The 21084-nt window shown below is 33.2% G+C and overlaps 1 protein-coding gene across 2 annotated transcripts in view; it reads right to left on the bottom strand.

The window, feature by feature from the left end:
- dtn (transmembrane protein 132C dtn) overlaps positions 1 to 21084 on the bottom strand; it is a 165263-nt gene that overhangs the window by 90089 nt on the left and 54090 nt on the right. For both annotated transcript variants that reach the window (XM_072520199.1, XM_072520198.1), the window contains exon 3: positions 17667 to 17926. In XM_072520199.1, coding sequence (XP_072376300.1) covers positions 17667 to 17926 — 260 coding nt within the window. The remainder of the gene's footprint in view (positions 1 to 17666; positions 17927 to 21084) is intronic.

Here is a 21084-nt window from a genome sequence, read left to right on the forward strand (position 1 = left end):
ATATTACCATAGATAATTTTTTTACAAGTTTACCTGTAGCGGAAAAGTGATTACAGGAATTTAAACTTACCGTTCTTGGAACTATAAGAAAAAATAAACCACAAATTCCTGCAGAGCTAACTTCTCTGAGACGACCAAAACGTAATTCCATGTTTGGGTTTCAAGAAAAAGCTACTCTAGTTTCCTAAGTACAATGCATCGCGATGAAAATATCGATAAAAAGACTCTTGATCTGTTGATCAGATGCCTTTGGTCTTATTTTTTGAACTGATGAACCTAGCGGCAATTGATTCTTATAATATTTATAAAATCAATACTCAGTCATCTCAAAAGATTAATGAAGCAAAGCAGAGCGATAGGGTCACTAAATTCATTACTGAAAGCAAAAAATGTGCCAAGAACAGCTAAACTGCGAGTATACGAGACAGTAATCAGACCCAGTGAAGCGTGGATTATGAACCAGCAGGAAGAAAAGAAAGTAGAGATCTGGGAAAGAAAGGTGCTCAGAAAAATCTTCGGAGGAATAAAGAAGGGAGAAAATATTTGGAGAAGACGAACGAATAAAGAAGTAATGAGGATGTATGGAAAACCAGCAATTACGGCCAAAATACAAGCCCAAAGAGCTAGATGACTTGGTCACATTATACGAATGCCAGAGAATCGAAATGTTAAAACAATACTGGAGGAGGGAGAAATAGGGAAAAAAAGGAGAGGATGTCCCAAGAAGAAATGGTTGGAAGCAGTAAAGCAAGAGTTCAGAAATAGGCGTGAGAAATTGGAGAGAGAAATAACCAAGTTTTTAGAATCCAGGGGCCTACAAGGCCTGTAGCGCTGTTATATATACTCAGTCATATATGAAGCGGCGTGTATTTCTGGAACTGCTGGGTTATGAATTAGTCCATGAACACCTTTTACGAAGAGCCCAACAAGACAACCTCCCAAGAACTCTTCGCTTCGATTGCACCTAAAATAAACTATTGACCTCAACGTTCAAGCTGATGGTGGTGATTGTGTGGTGTGTGGTGTCTGTGTGGTGACTGTTTTCATGATCATAACGTAGATGAATAATTTCAGTTTATTCTTGACGGTAGCTTAATGTTAGTATTAGTTTTTTTTACTTTAAATATTACTCGTCATTATTTATTTTTATTCTTACCTTTAATTTTTTAAATAAAATTGTAATTAAATCGTTTATTGCTGAAACGGGATAAGCGCCATTTTCTACTGTTTCGAGTTATAGTAAAAATCCTCCTCTCTTTATATATACTCATCCTTTGGTGTTGAAAGGAAGCAAGCGCTATGCATTGCATGGATATAGTTTATACTTTGAAACTGCATTTAATGTAGAAAGGAGTCAAGCGATATCGCTAGCCCCCTTTTAAGAACGTACTAAGTAAACATCAAATGGTTTAACGGTTCTTGCTGTGCTGAGTAATCGAGGCTGTTATTTACATTGTGTATACTTTCTTTGTCCTGATAAGTTCTGTTGTTGTTTGCAAAACATAAAAATGGAAAAACATGTGAATAGTGAAAAAGCCAAAGTTAAACACAGGAAGAGAGGTGTGAGACATGACAACGAATATAAGAGAAATGTTATAAAGCAGAGCAGAATAAAAGGCATTTCATATGGTAATTACAAAGGAAAAACAGTCCCGAATAAGAAAATTCGATTAGCATGCAAGTAAGTTAATGTTTTATTATATTAATTTAACTTCCTATCTGCATCGTATGGTTTTTTAGATGTCCCTTAAAATGTTTATAAAAGAGGACGACAGAAATAAAATATTCGACTAATTTTACAAATTAAACACAAAAGATGAGCAGGATTTATATCTACAAGGACTTCTAGAAAAACGTAGTGTTGGTAGAAGGAGAAAAAAGACCACTGAAAATGAAATCATGAAAAAATCATGTACCTATTTCCATTTTGTTCTTGTTGATAACATGAGGATACGTGTTTGTCAAAAAGTATTCCTTAGCTTAAATGGTGTTTCCAAAAAGAGATTAAGTAGAAGGAATAAAAAATTTGTTATAAGAACAACCAAACACCATGTGACAAAAGGGACCATAATGTGAAGGTTCATGCAATTCCTAAAGAAAACAGTATTTTATTAAGGCAACATGTTGAATCGTTCCCTCGTAAACATACACATTACTCTGGTAAACCTATATCATATCTAGATGCACGATTGAACGTCAAGCTTATGCATCAGCTTTTTAAAGAAAAACACCCAGATTCCTCTATAAAGTATAATTATTACCTGAAATATTTTAATGAACCTTTTAACTACCGGTTTGGTCGACCTCAGGTAGATACATGTTGTCAGTGTGTGGAACTTGGAGTTAAGATTAAAAGTCCTTCACTTGGTGATGCGGCCAAATGGAATGCTGCTGCTGAGCTAATCGTCCACAAACGTAGAGCCAAAAAATTTTATACGTATCTCAAGGAGGCCGAAACTCGTAGCAAAACTAATGAAAGTGTGTTAGCCTTATCGTTTGACTATATGCAGAACCTCCATCTCCCCGAAATTCCCGTACAAGATCTGTTTTACGTTACACAATTGACTGTAAACGTTTTTAATATTCACAACTTTAAAACCGGTGAAAGTTTCTTTTACATGTATCACGAAGGACAGGGCAGTAAGGGTCCCAACGAGGTGTGTTCTTTCTTGCTGCATTATATAAAAAACTATGTTCCAGATAGTATTAAAGAACTGCTTTTATTTTGTGACAATTGCCCTGGGCAAAATAAAAACAATACTGTAATCAGAACGTGTATGACATTAGTTGAAACGAGATTTAAAAAAGTTGAGCAGATTTATCCCATTATAGGGCACTCGTTTTTGTCTTGCGATAGGGATTTTGAAACTGTCAAAAAACTTCGACAGAATTTTTTCTGTACACGAGTTTACTAAATTGATAATTATGTCAAGTATGAGTAGAAAATTTACTGACATTTTGGATTTTAAGAATTGGTGGATCAACTTTATTAAAAGGAATTTCGTTTCTCTAGAGACACGCAAAAGAGGCATACCAAGAAATCAACAACAAAATTTTTCAGTTTCACCACTTTAAGCATGATGCCTCTAAACCTGGTTATCTCAGTACTTCCCCCTATATTAACAGCCCTTTTAATAATAACACTTTTCACCTTAAAATGCCCAATGCTGGAATCGTAAGATGGCCGTCAAGAGCAAGATTTCGATTAAAGAAACCAAAATAAATCATATTTTTTTTTATTTTAGTTTGATGGCCTTGGCCGAGCCAATTAGCCAGACAAATTTAAAGACAAACAATTTTTACAATCAGTGGAATTTTTTACAATCAGAGGAATAAACATACAATCATCCGTACAATCTAACGTGCAATTAGTAATAAATTACAACTTATTTTTTAATTCTTCTCTTCTCTTTTTTTTTTCTTTTTCTTTTCCTGCGCTAAGACATAACCCGATTCAACATCTCGGAGGTTTACATCTTCCTTTTTATTTTTTAATTCTTTATAATTTTTTTTTAATATTATATATATTTTTTTAAAAATATATATATTTTTTTTAATTTTTTAATTTTTTTTTATTTATTTTTTTTTCTGTTTTCCCCTAAATGTTTTTCCCTAAATTTGTAATTTTATTGTAAATAGTCATAATTTCTAGTTCTATATGATTTAGTTGTTTGGACCTATGTACGTTTGTTAGTCTGTCGACGACACTCTTACTGTCTGTAAATATTATGCAGCTGTAGGGTTCGTTACTATGTATATGCCTTAATGCAAGAAGAATCGCTGTCATTTCAGCAGTGTATATCGATGATTCAGCTGGCAATTTCAATAATTTTTTAAAACCACTTTGAATATTTAATAATGCACATCCTACTTTGTTTTGTACTTTAGATCCGTCTGTAAAGTAAAACTGATAATTTGGCCATTTATACCGTGTAAATGCTTGAAAAGCGACTGGATCTAAATTACTGTCCATAAAAAAGGTATTAATATGTTTTGAGAAAAGCTCTTCTAATATATGGGAATACATAGGTGAAACTTGATTTTCATACGTATAGAAAGTATGTCGGTATTGAGATATCCTCAAGTAACTATTTACCAGAAGAGAACATTTTTTCTTTGTCCAATATTTATGAGTTAGATCTAAAATTGATAAAATATGAATATCCTGTAGATAGTTAGTATTTTTCCCTATGGCTCTAGTAATGAATTTATCACTTAAAAACTCCCGTCGAAATTTCAGAGGTGGTTCTATCGCCTCAACTTCCATTATATTAACAGGTGTAGAATTCAAATATCCAAGACAAAGCCGAAGGTATTTATTTTTTTGTATTTCTAATTTATTTAAATGTGTGTTTGCGGCAGTTCCATATAAATGACAACTGTAATCGAAAATATAACAAATCTGTGCAAATCTTAGCATATGCTGATGATATCAATATTGTTGGGAGAACGGAAAACGCAGCACGAGAGGCGTACGTAGCATTAAAGGAAGCGGCTACAAAAATGGGTTTAATAATAAACACCAATAAAACAAAATACATGAAAATAGGTACGCAACCACAAACACTACGGCCACTTGTTATAGAAAATGACGTCATCGAAGCAGTTAACGAATTTGTATACCTGGGAACGCTCGTCAATACTGAAAATGACACTACCGCAGAGATAAACCGCAGAATTTGCACGGCTAATAGATGCTATTTTGGGCTTAATCTCCTTTTTAAATCTACAGTTATATCAAGAAATACAAAAGTAAAACTCTACAAAACAATAATACGCCCAGTCCTAACATATGGTTCAGAAACCTGGACTTTAACAAAAAACAATGAGAACATGTTAGGATGTTTCGAACGAAAAATACTAAGGCGCATCTATGGAGCGGTAAATGAAAATGGTGTCTGGAGAAGACGATACAACTTCGAACTCTATAGGATATACCAGGAACCAGATATCGTAAAACACATAAAGATAGGACGTCTGAGGTGGGTAGGCCATGTAATGCGGATGGAGCAAATCGACCCAGCTAGAAAAACGCTCCTTGATAGACCTATTGGTCAAAGAAGAAGAGGAAGACCCAGAACAAGATTCCTAGATAACATCGATGAAGACATGAGAAATATGGAAATACGTGCTTGGCGGAGGAAGGCGATGGATAGGGACGACTGGAGAAAAATTCTTGGGGAGGCTAGGACCCACACAGGGTTGTAAAGCCAAAATGATGATGATGAATCGAAAATGGGACGAATCATAGTACGGTAAAATAAAAGTGCTACATTTGGATCAGCGCCCCAGTTAGTTCTACAAAAGGCTCTTAGAATGTTCATTGCATTTTCAGACTTTTTTATGACTTGATGAATTTGATCCTTCCATAGAAGTTTTCTGTCCAAATAAGTACCGAGATATTTTATACAATTTTTAATAGGGAATTGAATTTGACCTATTCCCAGATGACCTTTTGAGAGATCAAAATTATTTTTACATATATCCAATGATTTGTGGGCTGTGTAAACTACTACATCATCAGCATATTGAATAATTTTTGTTGGGCTATTAATACAATTTTCTATATCCATATTATATAAAATAAATAGTATTGGGCTTAATATGCTACCCTGTGGAAGTCCTATATTTGTAAGACGTGGTGGAGAGATGGAATGGTTGATTTTTAAAAAGGTTGATCTATTAGTGTACAATGTCCTCAGAAAGGGTGGTGATGGGGAAGCCGATGTCTAATAGCTTTTTATGATAATGTCCAAGTTAACGGTATCGAATGCAGAGGAGACATCAAGAAAAGCAGCCATAGTATACATATTATCAGTAAAGTTTATTAGTATGGATGAGACCAAGGGAGTTATGGCATCTTGGGTTGATTTTGATTTTCGAAATTCATACTGAGATTTTGGTAGAATATGTTCTTGCTCTAACCAATGTTCAATTCTATTTTTTAATAACCTTTCTAACGTCTTTAGGAAGCAAGAGACTAAGGATATTGGTCTATATGATCTACTGCAATTTTCTGGTTTCCCAGCTTTTTAATAGGTATTAGAATATATTCCTTCCAGCTGTCTGGAATTTGTGACGTATCATTCCAAATGTCATTAAAAATATTTAATAATGATATTTTATAGTGGTAAGGAATATGGTATATCATGGAATATGAAATATTGTCTTTACCTGGGGCACTGCTATTTTGTTGACTAAGTACTCGCTCTAACTCCTACATTTTAAATGGTTCTTCTAAGCCAAACCTATCTCTTGACACTGTTTCGCTGTATTCTGGAAAATGTTGTGAAGGTACCCACTGTGGAGATATTTTCTAGCCAGAGGTCGAGAAGCGATAAAATAAATCATATTAAACGGGTGTAAAAATATTATCCAGAAAACCACCAACCATTTTATAATGATATTGTTAACTGGTCAACTACAAAATAAACGGAAATGGGTTATACACTTCCATTTTTATTGAATTTTTTTGAAATAAACATTATTTCTTGAAAAAAAAGTTTTATTTTCTGTAAATTGTTGAAAGGGACTAAGTGACATGTACAAAAATAACAATTATTCAAAAACAAAAAGAAAAAATGACCTTGTTTTACTATAATATAACTACTTATCAATATCTGATTAGGTTTACTCAAAAACAAATAATCAAAAATAAGTAAGTCTAGCTTAGAATAGTTGTCTGGCGTTTTTCTCAAAACTTTTAAAATATCGCTTGCCTACTTTCAACAATAATCAAATCACTTAATCTAATTAGCACTTTTTGGTAACTTTTTTACTAACAAGATACTAGTTAAAAACAACCCACAAAAAGTTATTCGTAAACAACATTTATTGTTAAAGGTTTAAACTTTTCAGTTATTTATTAAAAAATAAAACAAATTAATTTTAAAGTATGTAAAGTATGTAAAGTATTATAAAGTAATAATTTTTCGGTCCGTGTGACCCAGCGTTACAGGAATTTTGGTTTCCAAACACGTTACAGACGAGGTGTTAAAAACATGCTTTTTTGGCGTGTAATTTATCAAATTTCAGTCACGAATAACGCCAAAAATATTGACTTTTCGGAAAAACTCTAAAGAACATTTTTGTCTTAAAATTTACTATTCTAGCGACTACCATGTTTCTTTTTTATAAACTTTTTTCACCCCCTAGTTGAGGTAGTAGGTAACCACTACCACAGGAGAAGCACATATTGACATAGGGTAGATTTGGACCTTTGACCGATTTTCGACCTATTGTTAAAAGTATAAGCAAATCTATGTTAATAACAAGAATTCTGAGTAGACAACCGTCATATCCTGTACTATATACATTGAAGCATATCAATTTAAATGGATGATTCTAAATCTTTAAATAACTATTATGTGAAAAATATTTAATCAAAAATCAGAAAATATGGTGGCCCATATCCTGTGTGTAGATAAGATATCTTAAAACTTAACATAATATATTAGTTGATTAGCTGAATAATTTCCTGCCAGCCCTCGTGGCAGCTTTCCCATAATGTTAAATGACTAGCCATATACTGAAAACATAACTTTTAACCCGTATACGACACCCACCATAAATTACGAAAAATAGACAGGGATACAAGGGTAGATGTCATTAGGAGTTAAGATAAATGAAAATAAATCGTTTCAAATAACCTCTAAAAAGGCATTACCTTTATAGGGCCGTTTATTTTATCATTAGTTTATATTTAAGAAATATTAGAACATTGCAATAATGAAAAAAAAAAAAAAAAAACAAAAAATAAGTAAGAAAATTAAATGCCCTAATAAAACACTTTTTTATGATAAAACATCAGATTTAGTACATTTACAACGTACAATGTACAATGAAACGGAGTCAAAAGCACAACAAAGATGTGAGGTAGACTTCCATTTCTTTGGTTTATATTTTTCTATAAGAGACTTTGGAAATATGTATTGTCTATACATACGTGTACGAAGTAATGTTTTAGAAAGTACGTTTAGGCTAAGATTGTCTAAAACTTAAATTCTCGACTGACTTAAATAAATATTTGGAGGTTTTAAGGGCTGAAACATAAGGGCAACAATTCATAAAGATAGTAAATCTGCAAATGAAGATTTCATATTCAGACTAAATACAATTCTAAACGACCGTTAAAAGCAAAAAAAAACGACAAAAAAAGCAAAACGAGATTTTTGATCCATCAGTACACTTGTTTGTACTGTTCCACTTCTTTCTTATTACCTTTATTCAAGACAGCAAACAATATTACAATACTAGCTAACAACTCTAACTGAATGACAACACAAAAAAAATAAGAACTAAAAAAGGAAACCAAATAGGAAAAAAACAACTTAAAATAATCTGCTATGCAGACGCAATACTACTTTCTCAATGTGAAGATGATTTACAACGTATGCTGCTCCAATCCAATATAACCGCCAGAAAATGTAACATGTTAATTTCCCCAAAAAAGACAAAGTGAATGGTTATAACAGAAAATTTACTAAGATGTAAATTGGAGCTGGAAGATCAGATAATAGAACAAGTGATGGAGTTCAAATATCTAAGCATCACATTACCTAGCTATGAAAAGCTCAAAATAGGAGTGGAAGATCAAGTGGATAGAGCAAATAGAGCCCCAGTTTTCTGAATGAAACAACGTGGAGAAATAAAAATATCGGGAAAGAAATGTAAGGCAGAATTTACAAAACAGTCATTAGACCAATAATGACATATGCGGCAGAAAGACGATTTGACACAGAGAGGACAAAAAGGATGTTAGAAGCAGCAGAAATAAAAATACTGAAAAAAAAAATTGATGTTAAAATACTGTGAGACAGAGGTAGAAGTACAGACATACGACATAGATGCAAGGTGGAGAACATCAAGGACTGTGTAAGAAATAGAAGAGTAGAATGGAACGATCATATAACACTCCAGTCGTAAGAGACGAAAATGCCACTGAAGCTCTAAAAATCAAGCTGAATTTTGCCGAGAATATCAATTTTGAGACCTCAAAAAAGATGCAAAAAAGTTTACCACTTTTACCCCGGGCTTCCCCCAAACTTCCCCTCGCAGGGGGGTAAAAACGCAAAAAAATCGATTTACCAAGAATCTGTACACCGTAGAAAAAATGATTCAAATAAAAAATGTAGCTGAACTAATTTTAGACAAAAATGTTTATAAGCATTTTTTGTGTAGAATGAACTTTTCTCTTACAAAACAACGCTTGAAGCGATCGTCGATTTTGCAAATCAGTTACGCGCGCGAAATCAATGTTCAATAAAATTTGTATCAGCTCGACGGTAAAAATTCGATATCTTTTGATTCAAGTAACCTATCGACAAAAATCAAGATGCGTTTTAAAGGTAAAGAGTTCAGCTTTGGTATGCAGTTTTTGTAGGTTGCCGCAAATAAACTCAGATTTTATACAGGTGTTAAATAAATAAACGTGGCGCGATTTTTGCCATTTTTTATGATTCTCACGAGATCAATACAATATATGCCTTTCATTGACTGGCCACCATGAAGTTTCGATTACTATTTATAGTGCCTAACCTTTAAAACCTGTAGCATGAAATTTTAGTTTTGAATTTTGGCAACGAATGTGAGGCATTTGAAATATGCTTAAAAAACGCTGGATTTAAACTTTCACACAACAAACGATCCAAAACATTTAAAACGTTTTTTTTTTTAATTACACTAGTACGTTTAAAAAAAAAACAAAACTTCTGCAATAAACTATACCCAAAACCATCTTCTTAAAAATGCATTTAACGTGACGTGTGATCGTTTGTAATCGATGTAAATCTGCGTTTTTTATTCATATTTCAAATGTCTCATATTTGTTACCACAACTCCAAATTGAAATTTCATGCCATAGGTTTTAAAGATTGATCTCTAAAAATGGAAATTTGACTACAACTGGTCAATGAAAGTGATCAATTTTATTGATCTCACGAGAATCGTAAAAAATGGCAAAAATCACGATACGTCAATTTATTTAACACCTTAATAAACACTGCATACGAAAGCTGTTTTCTTTGTCTTTAAAACGCATCTTGATTTTTGTTGATAGAACATTTGGATCAAAAGATATCGAATTTTACATTCAATCTGATACAAATTTTATTGAACATTGATTTCGCGCGCTTAACTGACATGCAAAATCGACGGTCACTTCAAGCGTTGTTTCTAAGAACGGTTCATTCTACACAAAAAATGCTCATAAACATTTTTGTTTAAAATTATCTCAGCTACATTTTTTATTTGAAACATTTTTTTGTACGGCGTACAGTTTCTGGGTAAATCGATTTTTTTGCGTTTTTACAGCCCTGCGAGGGGGTTTTAGGGGGAAGCCCGGGGGTAAAAGTGGTAAACTTTTTTGCACCTTTTTTGGGGTCCCAAAATTAATATTCTCAGCAAAATTCAGCTTGTTCGTATAATTTTTAGGGGTTTACTCTCTTGACTTACTGCAGGCACATTGAAAAACAGGCAGAGTTGTGTCTTAATACTCTTAATAAAAGAAGAAGACCTACTTAAACTGTCAGCTCCCTGTTTATGTATGGTTTCTAATATTTCAAACATTAATAGACATTTGGGGACATTTTTTTGTTAGTTTGGTAAACGTTTATGTCCTTTCTCTGTATTGTGATGAGTTACACAGATCCAGTACGCTAGAATTTTTAAAATAAACTCTCAATGTATTATTGCATGTATTTTTACAGTGGTCCATCAATAGATCCTTGACTCCAGAAATTCATTTAACTCATTAAAACGTAACATAAATCATTTGTTCGAAATTACCACTTCACAAATTCTATTTTGAATGATAGAATAACAAACGCCCAGAGAATTTAATAATCATTCATTCAAAGCAATAACGTCTATTAATAAACTTTGTTTACTAACACCGTTCCTGAGAGATCCTTCCTATAATACTTCACTTAAACAAACATTTTTATTGCTCCCCTACATATTTTCCAGAAATTCTATATTGCATTAAGTCTTTTCATATTAGAAGTAATGTTCTCGAAGGAATTTCATTAGGGCTGGAAACGTACAGAAACTTGAGCAAATTGGAATTTACCTCAGGGATGAAATTGGTTTAATTGATTGGAAGATTGATATTTGTGTCATTCCATTTAACTTGAAAAACGTGTTTTTTTCATTGTTTGCTTTTATTATTTTACGACTTAATCTTCTATGGAAGGAAAGCAATTTTTTAGATTACGTGGTTTATACAGGTTGTTCACAATTAATATTCACAAACGAAAAAATAGACGTCACTATTAAAGCATAAAATAGCCGTCTGTATCTGTAACTCCAGTGACCTAATGCAGAATATCCAAAAAATCAAAATTTTTTCGAGGAGAAGAAAATTGAGGTTATGCTCGTATCAGAAGCTCATCTTACAGACAAAAATTATATTAAAATTCCAAAATACATTGTTGCCTACACAAAACATCCAAATGACAAACCACACACTAGATTGAGTAGCTCTGCGGTTACCACAGCCGATTTCAAGCACCGATAAAATGTGGCGGATGATGGGCAAGGTTAGCAACGCACCAATCGTAAAAACAAATACTGCTCAAAGAAACAATGTACAGCATCGGAACCGGATTGATAACATGAAGACGACTACGGCAAGAAATAAGAACAAGCGAAAAATATCAAAAATAGATGAGAATGGAATGAAACACGGAATATCAGATCGCTCATTGCTGAAAGTGCTGAAAGAGAAACAAATAGACATTTGAGCTCTACAGGAAACAAAAAAGATAGGAAAAGGACAATCAAAATTAGGTAATTACGTACTAATCTACAGTGGAGTAGTAAAAGAAAACAGGGCCAAAGAAGGTGTAGCCTTACTAATACACCAAAGGTACCAAAATCACATCAAATAGTGTCGATACATATCAGAAAGGAATGTAGCAGCAAGGATAAGAATGGAGAAGGAAGACCTAAACCTCATCGGAATATACGGCCCAGAAAATAAAGAGCTTCAAATAACAAGGGAAACGTTTTATGACGAATTACAACAAGTAGTAGATCAAGTTAGAGGGAAGATGATAATATTGGGGCATTTTAACGCTCGAATAGGCAATCAGGTAATACCCGGAATTAAGCAAAAACATAATCAAAATGTTAAAAACGAAAATGGAGAATTTATGATAAACTTCGGCACGAATAACGAACTTAGAATAAACATCACATTTTTTGACCACAAAGATCAACACAAATATACATTCAATAACACCCATTTACAAAGCTCTATCATAGATTACATTATAACCCATTTACATTATAAGATGCCTCAGCTGATGTCAGTAGCAACCATAGTATAGTATTATGTAAAATAAGAATCATCATGAAATAAAATATAAAATGTTCCGAAAGATTTCCGCTGTTAGTACAATTAAACCTAGAGCTAAGAAGTCTTCCGGGTTGAACCGCGTTGATTTTCATTGCGCCAAGCCTTCGATATCCTCCTGATGCTTTACTACTTACCAGTAGTAAAGTGATTATTGATCAATGTAGTAGTGTCTGGGGGCTCGGGAGACTGAGACCTCGGAAGTCCTAAAGAAGACATCAGAGACAATGTCGAAAGCTCGGCACAATGAAAATCAACGGAATATATCATCAGTGTAGTTAACTAAAGTAAGTGTCAGCACTTTAACTCTTAACTACAGATACAGAGATCCGGTATTTCTTACCGGTGGAAGGTCCCAAAACGCTGATTTCGTGGTAAACCCACCACTTACAATTTCATGCGTCTCAGTACCTCTCGGGCAGTTGGTATAACAGTGACAGTGCTAATTAAAGCGGTCTGCGTGTATTGTGAATATTTTCTTTTATAGCGCACATCAAAAATCTTAACCGGTAAAATTTACCGGAGGTCTGTTTTTAAGTAAGTATTTTTAATTAGTCTTATATTGGTAAAATGTGAACTGTTTATAATATTTTTTGTGTTTTTAAGAAAAGAGTAAATAAATGGACTCTGGAAAAATTTATTCTGGCGCAAGTGATGTGGACTCAGATGCAAGGTATTTACGAACAGACCATGATACTGAATCACTGAAGAAAGAAAAACCACTTATATTTGCATAATGTACAAGACTCCGATATGTTTCCAAGAGTTTGCAAGGAATGTGCCACTTAATTTTTTGACAATTTTACCTCGTGCAGATTTTTTCTCATGGATCTATAGATTTTCGTAAATGCTATTTTATGTTTCTTTTATGATTCTATATTAGGTTTATTTGTTTAAAAACAATCAAAATTTTTGTTCATAGCATTTATGACTGTTTCAATAGACCAAAAATGTTACCAAAAATTATAGTTTAATAGATTATTCTTTAAAAATCTTGTATTTTATTATTAAAATCAGCCATTTCACCAGTTCGCCCATATATAGACACTACAGAAAAATGCATAATGCATTTTTTTTATTAACTTTATATTTGACTTCATTTTATAATGACAGGTAAAAAATACCGGGGCTCTGTTATTACGTGGTAATAATGGAATGTTTGTAGTTAAGGGTTTGTTAAGGCAAACATAAATATGAAATTTTGACCAAAGTTAAAGAACCCGTGGATGAATACTTACCAGGTATACATGAGGGAAGAGACTAAATATTGGGTAAAAATCCTTTAAATGATGTTGACTTAATGTTAATTATATTTTTATTAATGTTAATACATATTTGTTGTTACATTAAAATTGTTTCCCAAAAAAAAAGACAAAATGCATGGTTATAACAGCATGGTTGTAAATTGGACATGAAAGGTAAATAATAGAACAAGTGATTGAGTTTCAATATCTAGACTTCACATTATCTACGTACGGAAAGTTCGAAACAGAAGAGGAAGATCAAGTGAATAGAGCAAACAGAGCCGCAGATTGCCTGTATGAAACAATATGGAGAAATATAAATATCAGGAAAGAAATGAAAGGCAGAATTTACAAAACAGTCATCAGACCAATAATGACATACGCGGCAGAAACACGACCTGACACAGAGAGGACAAAAAGAAACATTATCTACAGATATACAACGTGGATGCAAGGTGGAGAACATTAAGGACTGGGTAAGAAATAGAAGAGTAGAATGGAATGATCATATAAACCAAATGACAACAAATAGAGTAGTAAAGACGGCTAGAGACGGTTCCCCAATAGGAAGACGATCAGTGGGAAGACCACGAAAGCAATTGAACAACTTTCTGGAGACACATTGAAAAACAGACATGCCTACAAAAAAGAAGAAGAAGAAGAAGAGGTTTTTCTTAGGCAACTCGATGATATGTCCAAGGTAGCTATAGTGTTCGACATTTTCCATTGCGCAATTAATAATTTTTCTGGTTTTATTTGGGTTCATTTGTAGTCGTATCTCTTTAGATCTACAATGTTATCCAAAGTTAATAATATATTATTTATTTAAATAAAACATAGACATAGCCCAATTTTCAGATCGCTTATCTAGAAATACGCTTGATTTATGAGCACACATATTTTTCCAAACTTTAAAACCCTGCGATTTTAACATTTCTGTCTTATTTATTATATAAATTATTATTCTTATTGTTATTGTCGAGTTATTATTTATGACTCACCGTATACATATTACAATATATTCCATAATGGCAACCCCTAACGTGACGTATTTTTTGTGTCTTGATTACCGAGACGTTTCCTCCTTTTTTAGCGTCCAACAACCCACTCGCGTTTTATATCGTTATCAGTAGATTAGCCGAAATGACCATTGTGTGCCACTTTAACGTTGCGTGTGAAACTTGAATCAATAATGGCAACACACTTCAGTTAATGTGTTTCTTTGCCTTCTCAGTCTTTATCAAAAAGGTCTGTTACAGCTTGAGTGAATTAATATAACATTATGCGTGAAAGCTTCGATAACTTGGAATCGATAGTTAATTTTAAATGAGAAGCCACGAAATATGTTGACACAATCTTATGTGGCTTTGGGAATATTCTTTGTTCAATCTAGTTTTAATAATATCACCTCCTAAACTAAACAAAGCCTAAGAAATAACATGTAGGGAGAACTTGAGTGAAAAATATTCTTTTAAAAACATTGTTTAGAATTTCTTAAATTAAAATTATGCAGAGAGAGAGAGAGAGAGAGAGAGAGAGAGAGAGAATGTCAGCAAACTAGTTAAAATCTAGTATAGAGCCATAAAAAATCATAATTATCATACGACTATGAATTAAAAATTCCTTTGATTGGGATTTTATTCGGTTTCATACAATAGTACATGATGGAAACGTACATAACCCAACTTGTTTACAATTTTTTGTTTTCTTTACTACAGTAATTTAAACAGAATGCGAAAATATAAATCATTTAAAAAATTACGACATATGCAGTTATTTGTCAGGAATTTAATACAACTCAAAAGCAAGGATTCAATAAACCTCATTGATTCTCTGTCCGGTTAATTTGATTATGAATTGAATTTGAAGTATTTTATATGTGCGTTTTTTTGTACTTTAAATAAATAAAAATGAATAAACTTCTACACTCAGATGCAAAAAAAACGCAACGGAGAAAATTTTGGTCAAATTCAAAGTATTTCAATTTTTTTACTTTTAGCCCTATTTTGATGATTTTTTAGCGCACTGTGTATAAATTTATAAATTTTAACTTGGTATAGTTCAGTTTTTTGATCAAATTTTATATTTGATTTATTGTACGGGGTTAATTAAAACGTGGTTTTATTATCCTAACTTTGAAACGTCCTGTGGAATAATTCCGTTTGCGAATTTTCGTAAAACCTTATTTTTCGGTTGCAACCATGTCTCCTAAGCATTGTGTTTTTGTTTCATGTCAAAATATGCCTTGGTTCATTGACAACAGTCAAATGCTTGCCGTAGTTAATAAAATAAATATAGACATCTCAACTGACATTGCGGCATCTCTGAAGTAGGAGTTCTAAGGTGAAAGGTGCTTTACGTGTACCTATGGAATTGCGGAATCCAAATTGCATTTCACCGACATTTTCTTCGCATTTCTCGTAAATTCTGGCATGTATGATTTTAAGAAAAATCTTAAGTACATGACTCATAAGGCTGATAGTTCGGAAATTTTAGCCAGCCATTTCTTTGGGATATTACCTGAAACATATATTGCCTTACCACTCTTAGACTGTTTTAGAGCTGCTTTCACCTCGCTTTCTAGTATTGACGGCCCTGTCATGCAATTTATTTCTGGAAGATTACCTCGGTAGTCCCAGAAAAGTTCTTCGATGTACATTTTCCAGGTCACCAACTTCTCCTTAACTGTCGTCGCCAGGTTCCCGTCTTTGTTTATGAGGTGTGTGTTTCTTCTCTTGTATTGACCAGTGGCTTCTCGAATCTTTCGGTAGATATTTATATGATCGTGTTTCACTTGGAGCTCTTCGATTAGTTTACATTTTTCTTCGATCCATGTCTCCTTGGCTCTTCGTATTTCTTTTTCAATTGTTTGGTTGATTTCTTGGTATTTCTTCGCGACCCTGTTTTTCATTAATCTCCTTTGGTCCATCATCTGCAGAATGTCATCAGTCATCCATTCTTTATTTTTTATTCTTGTTTTCTTTCTCAGATATTCTTTTCCCCCAATTAGCATGACGTCTTTGATATAACTCCATTTTTGTTTTATACTCTGTTCTTGTTGTTTAGCGGTGTCTAGTTTTTCTCTCATTACATCTCTTACGTTCTGACGAACTACGGGGTATTTTAGAGTGTCATAATCCAGGTTCTGTTTAGGTTTACTTTTGATGAGTTTCTTTAGTTTGAGTTTTCTATCTGGCCCACTAATGGGTTGTCGTCTCGGGGGAAGTCTAAACCAGGTAAAATCTTCTTGCGGACAAAATTTTATAAGTCGATCTCCCCTTTCGTTTTTCTCGCCTCAGCCGTGTTGTCCGACGATGTCTTCTAATCTGCTTTTGTCAACTTTGGCATTGAAATATCCCATTATGATGGTAAGCTCGTTCTTCTTGGTATATTTTAGTGCTTTTTGTACAAGTGCGTAGAACTCCTCGATATCCTCTTCTGGCTTTTCTGATGTTGGAGCGTAAATTTGAATGGTGTTCGTATTAACAAGTCTGCTTTGCAGCTTCATCAGAATGACTCTATCAGAGCCTTTTTACACTATACATCTAGTCTCTTTAATGCAACATATTTGTACTCTCCTTTTTTAAGCGCATCGACCAACTCTATACTCTTATCGCGTAAGACTTCCGCGATTCCAAGACCATATGTTGATGCCATGATACCCTGCACGATTTGTTCAACACCACCAATGTAGCCAAAGTACATTATTACCCCACACTCACTTACATTTTTCTGTACAGGTCTACGATAAAGACTCTCCTACCAGCCAATGCATTGTTAATATATTGTTAAGTTCATAGACTACTAAAAGACATAAACGATTTAAGTGGATATAAAGGTATCTTGGGACAAAATCAAAGAAAAATGCGAGAATGTACAAGCTAAACTGTAGTGTACTTGATTGTGGTAAAATACTGGGAACACTAATGATTATTTATCTTTTATTTCTCTTAGTAAATTGCGTTTGATTGGAGGTGCTAATTGTTCTTGGAAGACCAGATTGTAATATAAAGTATCTCTAAATGATGTCACAAAAATAATAATAAATTATATGCAAACTTCTCTACCTGAGCCAAGCAAACTCCGTCTTCTCCATCCGGACTGCATGCAGCATGAAGAGATGTTCTAGTACCCATAGTAGCGTGGAGTACGATGCAAACCTTTTGGTGGTGTCTGGCCAGAAGAACTTGACGTCTGCCTCCAGGATCTGTACCGGTGTGAAAGAGTACCCGTAGTACCGGAGAATCTCTGGGTATTTCATTGCGAACGATGTGAGCAGACATGTCCAAGTGGTGGGTTGCTTGGTCTTGAAGATCAATGCTTGGACCTGTAATAGACATAGAATAGGATTTTATTGAATTTTATTGTAATATATAAATGTAATATATTACAGTCAATTTCATCAATTTATGTTAACTTAATTTATGACTTAACACAAATTGATAAAGAGGAAGCTAAAATAATATTATAATAAATAATTAATAAGAAGACATGAGAAATATGGAAATACGTGCTTGGCGGAGGAAGGCGATGGATAGGGACGACTGGAGAAAAATTCTTGGGGAGGCTAGGACCCACACAGGGTTGTAAAGCCAAAATGATGATGATGAAAATAATATTAAAACTTGAAGTCCAACATGCTTTAAACAACTCAAAATCTGGCAGAGTCCCTGGACCAAATAAAGTTCACATCGAGCTGATTAACCTTATAGATGAAGACAATTTAAGTGCAATAACTATCCTCTTTAACAACATATACAAATCTGATGAGATACCTACAGAATGGCTACTATAGACCTTTGTTCCGCTAACAAAAACCAATAACTCTAAACACTGTAAAGAAAGTGTGAAGCAGATATGAGTGATAGGACAGTTTGGCTTTCGTAATGACTTCGGAATAGTAGAAGCTCTGTATAGTTTCACAACTCTTGTTCAAAACTGTCCAACAAAAAGATATTATCTGACGGATATTCTCAAGTTAAAGTTGATTTCATGTAATCGAATGAACTATCTTACAAGTAAAGTCGTCCCACGAACGCAACTCAACAATATTGGCAATATCATTTTAAAGTCGTCTACTTTAAAATGTATAATTTATGTCTGAATTGTCAATATAAATGAGTCAGATAAAATTAAATTATTATAGTTTATTTTTATGAACGAGAGAGTAATTAGCATAATTTTAACTGGTAGCTCCGACCACTCCATGGGCGTGCTCAAGATTAATTGAAAAATTACTTTGAATAATTGTAAAAAATAAATGAATTATTTCAGTGTTATAAAGTGTTATGTGTATGTAAACAAAAGTGACCTCTTTTATCACACACTATATTAGAACTGACTGGCCTACATTAAAAAGGGTTTTAAAAAATTCACATTTTTTTTAATTTTTAAAAATTACAAAAGAGAAAAAGAGTTTTTAAAACCGTCTAAGGTATGTTAAATAGATGAATAAAAATATTAATATAAAACTTACAGCTACTTGTTACAAATCCAAATCAGATTCAGAAGATGAACTTTCAGAACCAAGATTTATAATAACTGGCTCGATCATTTTATCAGTAATATTGTCCAGCTTCCACATTTTTTCCTCTTCTTTAATAGTGTGATTTACTGCCTTTTCCCAGTTTTCAGGTTTTACATTATATACGGCCTCCAAAAACAACTGTTTAACATCATGAATTTTAAAAGTGGTATTTTTTCTTGAAACTTCACTCTTTATCTGTGCCCATACCAGTTCAATCGGGTTTAATTCACAATGATATGGTAAGGATCTAAGTACTGTCATTCCACGATTTTTGGCAATTTCATCAATTTCGTATTTTTTAAATTTTTCTTTATGAAGGGCACACAACGAATAAAGTTCCTTTCTTATAGATCCGGGATGGTACGTAATATTTTTTGAACTCAGCCAATTCTGTAAGTCTTTTTTTAACCACTTGGTTGTGGGCAGTCCTTCTATAAGTCTGGAGTGATAACTTGCATTATCCATTACTATTACACAGTTCTTAGGAAGAAGATCTATCATTTGTTCGAACCATTCTTGAAAGACATCAGCGTTCATGTCTTCATGGTAGTCACCGGTACGAGTTGATTCAAAAGTTAATAAACCACCTTCAACAAAACCGTCTGAACTGCCAATGTGTACTATTATCAGCCTGCGTCCCTTTCCTGATGGTGGGTTTAAACCAGTAGATAAGTTATTTACAAAAGCGTGCCTTTGACTTGTAACAGTTTCATCCTGCCAAAATTTATTTGGTGTATGACCCTCGTTGATCCATGTATCATCAAGATAAAATATTTTTCTTTTTTGGTTTCTCATTTCCTTTATGGTTCTTAGAAAATGTCTTCTCCATATGACAATATCGATTCTTTCTAATAAAATAGACTTTCTGGGATTCTTTTTCCAGCGGAAGCCTATTTCTTTTAAAAGTTTCCATAACGTACTTCGACTCATTTCTGGGTAATCCTTATCATCTCGAACTGAGACAAGAACTTTATCCAATGTTGGAAATTCTTGTCTAAAGAAGAATTCATGCACTTTCCGTCGAAGTCCTTCTTTAAAATGATATTCTATTTGAAATTTTGGTTTCCCTGGAGCATTACGTGGCATTTGAAAACTACCACATTTCTCTTCTTTAATAACTCTGTAAATCGTAGATTTCCCAACACCAAGTGTACTGCTAACTAACTCAACGGTCTCATTAACACTTTCACATAAACGTTTGTCTGTAAATGATTTAAAACAATTAAATATTAATGTTTTTTCATTAACTGTTAGAGGACCAATTTTTCGGCGTTTACACGGCACTTCCAAAGTTTCCATAATACTAGTATACACAATAAACTGCACCTTGCAACTGAAGTACCTACTTTTAGTGAACTGTTAAGAATTTTGAATACGCCACTTGGACCTTCCTATATACAAAATGGAAAAACCCACTATCACATTTTCTGTGGAATATGTTTAGAAGGTAATTATCTAGTCAATTACTGTCGTAGATTCCTGGAATTAAAGAATTAAATGTTTGATTGTTGAAACCCTTACTTCGTGGAATGCACTCATTTCAGATAAAATAAAACGTTTTATTTTATCTAAAGAATTAAACTTTATTTTGCAAATAGGCAAAGAATTAAACTTTATTTTGCAAATAGATAAAATAAAACGTTTTATTTTATCTAAAGAATTAAACTTTATTTTGCAAATAGGTAGGTACCTATTAAACTTTTATTGGTTATATATAACCAATAAAATAAACATCTTATATTTCTTGCAAATTCATTAGTACCTGTTAACCTCCATCACTCCGACACTGGCAACCTTATTTAGGGATTAGTAAGCCTCACAACTATTGTATTCTATTCTGCTCCAACCTTTATACCTGGTGGTCATACTCAATTTAAAATGATTTTCCTATATACTTCTGTAAACTTGTTGACAAATATCTGTTTTTCATTGAGTCACCCGTATCAACAGTTTAGGGA

The sequence above is a fragment of the Diabrotica undecimpunctata genome, chromosome 1 (genome assembly GCF_040954645.1).
Source record: "Diabrotica undecimpunctata isolate CICGRU chromosome 1, icDiaUnde3, whole genome shotgun sequence".
Classification (NCBI taxonomy): Eukaryota; Metazoa; Arthropoda; class Insecta; order Coleoptera; family Chrysomelidae; genus Diabrotica; species Diabrotica undecimpunctata.